This window comes from Oncorhynchus gorbuscha, linkage group LG02, assembly GCF_021184085.1.
Source record: "Oncorhynchus gorbuscha isolate QuinsamMale2020 ecotype Even-year linkage group LG02, OgorEven_v1.0, whole genome shotgun sequence".
Lineage (NCBI taxonomy): Eukaryota > Metazoa > Chordata > Actinopteri > Salmoniformes > Salmonidae > Oncorhynchus > Oncorhynchus gorbuscha.
Genome location: NC_060174.1, coordinates 72,297,485 through 72,303,484, shown reverse-complemented (window position 1 = coordinate 72,303,484; position 6,000 = coordinate 72,297,485). Strand labels below are relative to the sequence as shown.

The 6,000-nt window shown below is 37.5% G+C and overlaps 1 protein-coding gene across 2 annotated transcripts in view; it reads right to left on the bottom strand.

Moving 5' to 3' along the window:
- Positions 1-861: 861 nt before the first annotated feature.
- LOC124008834 (oligophrenin-1-like) overlaps positions 862-6,000 on the bottom strand; it is a 36,306-nt gene continuing 31,167 nt past the window's right edge. For both annotated transcript variants that reach the window (XM_046320413.1, XM_046320421.1), the window contains 2 exons: positions 2,812-2,860; positions 862-2,511 (listed from right to left, as the gene is read on the bottom strand). In XM_046320413.1, coding sequence (XP_046176369.1) covers positions 2,500-2,511; positions 2,812-2,860 — 61 coding nt within the window. In that variant the 3' untranslated portion in view covers positions 862-2,499. The remainder of the gene's footprint in view (positions 2,512-2,811; positions 2,861-6,000) is intronic.

Below are 6,000 nucleotides of genomic sequence, written 5' to 3'. Positions count from 1 at the left end.
AGGAGACATTCTGTCTCCTAGAGATGAACGTACTTAAAAAAAAAAAAATCAATCCCAGAACAGCAGCAAAGGACCTTGTGAAGATGCTAGAGGAAACAGGTACAAAAGTATCTTATCCACAGTAAAACGAGTCCTATATTGACATACCCTGAAAGGCCGCTCAGCAAGGAAGAAAGCACTGCTCAAAAACCGCCATAAAAAAAAGCCAGACTAAGGTTTGCAACTGCACATTGGGACAAAGGTCGTACTTTTTGGAGAAATGTCCTCTGGTCTGATGAAACAAAAATAGAACTGTTTTGAAGCACTAGGGTGGCAGCATCATGTTGTGGGGATGTTTTGCTGCAGGAGGGACTGGTGCATTTCACAAAATAGACAGCATCATGAAGAAGGAAAATTTTGTGGATATATTGAAGCAACATCTCAAGACATCAGTCAGGAAGTTAAAGCTTGGTCACAAATGGGTTTGCTAAATGGACAATGACCCCAAGCATACTTCCAAATTTGTTGAAAAATGGCTTAAGGACAACAAAGTCAAGGTATTGGAGTGGCTATAAAAGCCCTGACCTCAATCCTATAGAAAGTTTGTGGGCAGAACTGAAAACGTGTGTGCAAGCAAGGAGGCCTACAAACCTGACTCAGTTACACCAGCTCTGTCAGGAGGAATGTGCCAAAATTCACCCAACTTATTGTGGGAAGCTTTTGGAAGGCTACCCGAAACATCTGACAATTTAAAGGCAATGCTACCAAATACTAATTGAGTGTATGTTAACTTCTGACCCACTGATAATGCAATGAAAGAAATACAAGCTGAAATAAATCATTCTCTCTACTATTCTTTTTTTTTTTTTTTTACATTTTACATTCTTAAAATAAAGTGGTGATTCTAACTGACCTAAAACAGGGAATTTTTACTAGGATTAAATGTCAGGGATTGTGAAAAACTGAGTTTAAATGTATTTGGCTAAGATGCATATAAACTTCCGGCTTCAACAGTAAATTATGGTCTTAGTCACAGTACATACATGACACTACTTAATAAACATTCATGTTGGAGTGTTGTATGAATGACAGTACCCAAATGGAAATGGAGAGATGCCAACCATCGGCTTCAACAAAATAACAATGGCAAAAACTAGGACTGCTGAGCCTTCAAATTAACCAGTGCTAATTTGGATTCCACTATCCAAAATAATTTAGTTATGAGATCTGCATGAGTTGAAACAGCATCAATAGTCGCCCCCAGGCACATATCTTATTTGTTTTGATTATGAAGAGGATAGTAGCATCGTGGTAAAAACAAGTCGTTGTACATACTGTGCTGTTCTATTGTGTGTGCAATGATGTACGAAGGGGAAGGAAACAGTGTTGGTTGTCCAAGCGTTTTTGTTGTTGTAATATCGCAAATGAACATGGCAGTTTCACCACTATGAATGTAGGGATTCCAGCTTTAAGGGTTCTTAACTTCTTAAAGCATTGTTGGCTTGTAAGTAAGCATTCCACTGTAAGGGCTGCTGTATTTGGCACGTGACAAATAAAATGTTATTTGATTTGAGTTATATGATAGGACTGTTGACTATACTCCTTCTGTTCATGATGCACTTTGGTGATTGAAAACAGACCACAGGAATTCTGATGTGCTGAATACCATAATTCAATTTGGTTAAGCTTAAGGTTAAAGTCCTACTTAACCAACCATGATAGCAAATAATAAGTAATGAATAAGGATCCACTCTCTGTCACACTATGTTAGATGCTGTTAGAGAGAAAGTGTCTCTAACAAAAAAATCACAACCATTCCCATGTTCTTAAGAAAAATAAGTGTTAAGTAAAAAAATAGATAAGTAAAAAGTTTAAAATAAAAGTAACAAATAATTCAACGGCAGCAGTAAAATAACAACTGAGACTTCTGCACCTTTGGCTCTCAGTTTTGCATTAGATACCACTGTAGTTAACAATATTGTGCTACAACTGAGTCGCTTGCTTTCATTTCAACCTGTTACAGTAGGGTACTACAGTATAGCCTACATGTATGTGAATCCAAATGGTATTAGGTAGCTACAGTAGCTTGTTTTCGAGCAGTTTAAAAGTCAAATAACTGTATACTGGAACTAGCCACTTGGACTAGGATTCATTTAGTTAACATTACATCATTCAGTTAACAGGTAAATTGTTTTTGTTTAAATTACATCATTATTGGTTTGATCCCATAGAATGTATAAATATTGATCCAGTTGCCAGAATCTCCAAGATCTGAATCAGACAGAGACATATACAGGCCTCCTTTAATAAACAGATGTTTTTTAATATCTAGACTGGAGCTGCTTTATCACAAATTAAACATGTTAATTGGGTCCCTCATAGCAACAAGCAGGAGGGTGTCCACAGACAGGACAAAATGCACTCTGTTTCCTTTGTTCCACTACAGTACAGTATGTGTCCAGATGCTCACTGCAATTCCACAGGTCAGTGACAGGAGTAGAGGCCATGGTAACAGACTCATCAACTTAAATTCTAAGAGAAAATAAAAAGAGTGGTTTTGATCACAAACGGCAAAGTAAATGATTTAAAAAACAAATGTGGAGAGGGCCTGGGCATTTACTTCTGGTTTATGGGCCAAATTAGTTCATAAAAGCTTAGCAAGGCCTATTTGAAACCCATTTCCAGGTATACTGTACGTATGAAGCTGAGCTATTATCTCAACTAGCTCTAAATCGCTTCTGCAGTAGCTCATTCAAACCATTACTCTCCCTCTGTCTGCTTGTTCACAAAGTGTAAGAGGGGGGGGGGGGGTGAAATCACAGGACATCATACCTCCTCTTTCACATTGAGTAAAGTAGATGCTGGAGGTGAGACCGATGAGCTACATGAGGAAAGCAGAACAACCCATTAAACATGAAATAAGCAACAATGTCAGATAAAATATTATTTAAAAAAAATACATTAGAATTTCTCCAACAGTTACAGTTGGCAAGCAATACTATTGTCTACAGTAACCTGTCAGCTTCAAAGAACATCCCTCTACATTATTATTCTGCATTTGCTTTACCCGCCTGGCTTGTGTATACAATTATTATTTAATTATTAAATAGACTTCAATCATCAATTATAACAGTATAATTATTGTATATACAGGTAACTGCCAAAATAAAGGAAACACTTCAGTAAATGAGGGATACAAAGTATATTGAAAGCAGGTGCTTCCACACAGGTGTGGTTCCTGAATTAATTATGCAATTAACATCCCATCATGCTTAGGGTTATGTATAAAAAGTCTGGGCAGTCCATTATCTTGGCTACCATGGCAATGCCCCATAGGATGACAATGCCCCCATACACAGGGCACGAATGGTTACCGAATGGTTTGATAAAAATGAAAACGAAGTAAGCCATATGCCATGGCAATCTAAGTCATCCAATCGCAACATAATTGAACACTTATGGGAGATTCTGGAGCGGAGCCTGAGAAAGCATTTTTTACCACCTTCAACACAACACTTGTGGAAGAATGGTGTAGCATCCCTCCGATAGAGTTCTAGACACTCGTAGAATCTCTTCCAAGGTGCATTAAAGCTGTTGGTAGCCCAACGTCCTATTAAGACACTTTATGTAGGTGTTTCCTTTATCTTGGTAGTTATCTGTAACGGCATACAATGATTTACTGGATTTGAACCAAACGGTCACTGAGACTACTGATCATTTGACTCTATGCTAAATTTAGGACAAAACAACAGCCATCCAATCGGTGCCTGAGCTTTATTTATTCTGAAACTCAAGTGGTTCTTTCAAGGTTTAACTCATCGTTACCAGGTCACACCTGACACCAGGAAAACACAACATCACTGAGGGCTCTATTTTAACAAACCTAACACAATGTTAAATCTTAGCACTGGCGGCTCAGTGGTATTAAAAATATTTTCAATATTTTTTTACAACTGGAATTATGGGCGCAGTAGATGATAGAGGCACGAAAGGGCTGAGTTTTGATGAATAAACAAGTTGTATGTGTCGATGATTGACCCTTCACTGACCAATCGGAACGTGACTAAATATGCGGTTTCTTGAAGTTGTGTATTTACAGTTTTATGTATTGCGTTGGAATCAACTCCAATTCAAATGTTAGTACGTTATAGAATAGTTAGTTAAAAATAGCCTACAGAAACTAAATGTATGTTGGTCTATCCCATCTTTTCTAAATATGTTGAACATGTAAGAAGCCTAATTGTATGGCTTCAATATGGAAATATACAGTTAAACATAGCATTCACACTAATATAGGGGCTAGGCCTATAGTAAATTGAATTAATCTTTGCCATGTCTGAGCCATGGAAACGTTGTCAATAAGCAAGATTAAATTCACTATTGATAAGCCTTCAAAAGAGTGAATATTTGTAATCAAATGAAACAACTTGTTTTAAATAGGTTGTCTTAATACAGTTACAGGCACTACAATTCAAGTTGGCGCTATCCGTACCTCTAATAAACCTGGATCATTATTAGTGGATGGAATTTCTTTGCTTAGCTTTACTTCCTTATGCGTTTCGATTCCCCTTTAAAAATAGTTTATTTTCTTGTCTATACACTTTACATTTTAGCCTCAAGGCAAAAGCACAGAGTTAGCCTACTAATAGCTAACAAAATCTCTTCACCAAGTAATGCTAGCCTATCAAAAATATACTTTTATATACAAATATAAAAGTACTGTAGGCCTACCTTACAACAAAACATGCTTAATTTTGATCAAAATCATGCAAATCATTAGGCTTCATGTGGCAAAAGCAAATTGCAACTGAAAACGTGGGTATAATTCACCGGGAGTTGAGATGTTTGGCTGATTTATATGGAAACCCATTCCCGCCACCCAAAAATAAAGGTTGCGTTTCTTCATTTGTGCCATTGTGTGGCGATATCTATCTACGCTGCAGCGGGCCGCTGGTAAATGTGTGGCGAGCAGGCATTTGCCCCAGCACTTTGATTTGGTTTAATAAAAAATATTGACACAAAAGCGTCGAAGAGGGCCAAAGCACTCTTGTTTAGACTGATTCGCCTCATGATTTGTTCGACAGGATGTTAATGTTTCCATCCTTCCTAGGGTTTTTCCAGGATTTAATTTTTTTTTAAACCATATGACCGGACCAAAAAATTATTCACATCATAGCCCATATAAAACAGTTTTTATTTACAGTTGGTTTATTAGTCATACCACCACTCTGGGATCTGTTGTGCCACCTTTGAAATCACCACACAATGTTACAAATTAAAAAACATTGTATTCGTATGATCCATCTCAAAATGTTGACTTACGCAGTTTTACTTGCATATCTCAACATTTTGACATACACATCTAAACATCTTGAGGTAGTGCTTGAGACGTGATAATTTCACAAGTTTACACAACGGTATTGTCTCTAGAGACTCGATCCCTCGAGAACCTGTCGAAAATGTCCCTATGCTATCGTCATTGTGAAAACGGTCTAAGAGGACTGTAGATTTTAAAAATGAGACATTGAGGATTGTAAACACTGACGTCACATGAGCAAGTCAAACACCTGTGAGTGGACAGATGAACTTCACTTTCCATGTCATAAAACATATACAGTGTCAATGTTTATGATCACTATGTTTGATGTACAGTTACCAGAAGACATGGCATCATTCCCTGGGTTGTTCTGAACAGAATCGTGTTTGTCTACTGTGAAGAAAATGTATCACGGCACACGCACCTGAATGCGCTCATGATTCCTTTCTAATCCACACCAAAATGACATTGTTTCTCTGAATTGCATTGTGAAAACCTAACACTGATATATCGTATTTGATCACTTTGGGTTGCATAAACAACAACAGTAATTATGTGATGGCTGGGATGCAGGGTTGTGTTCCAAACAAAACTACTACAATTGTGCTTGCTCTAGTTCCTTAACGGCAAGCAAGGCTAGGAAAGCTCAAAACAGCACCTTATAGTTGGAAGACTGTTCTTTGAGCCATAAAAGGGCATTGGAA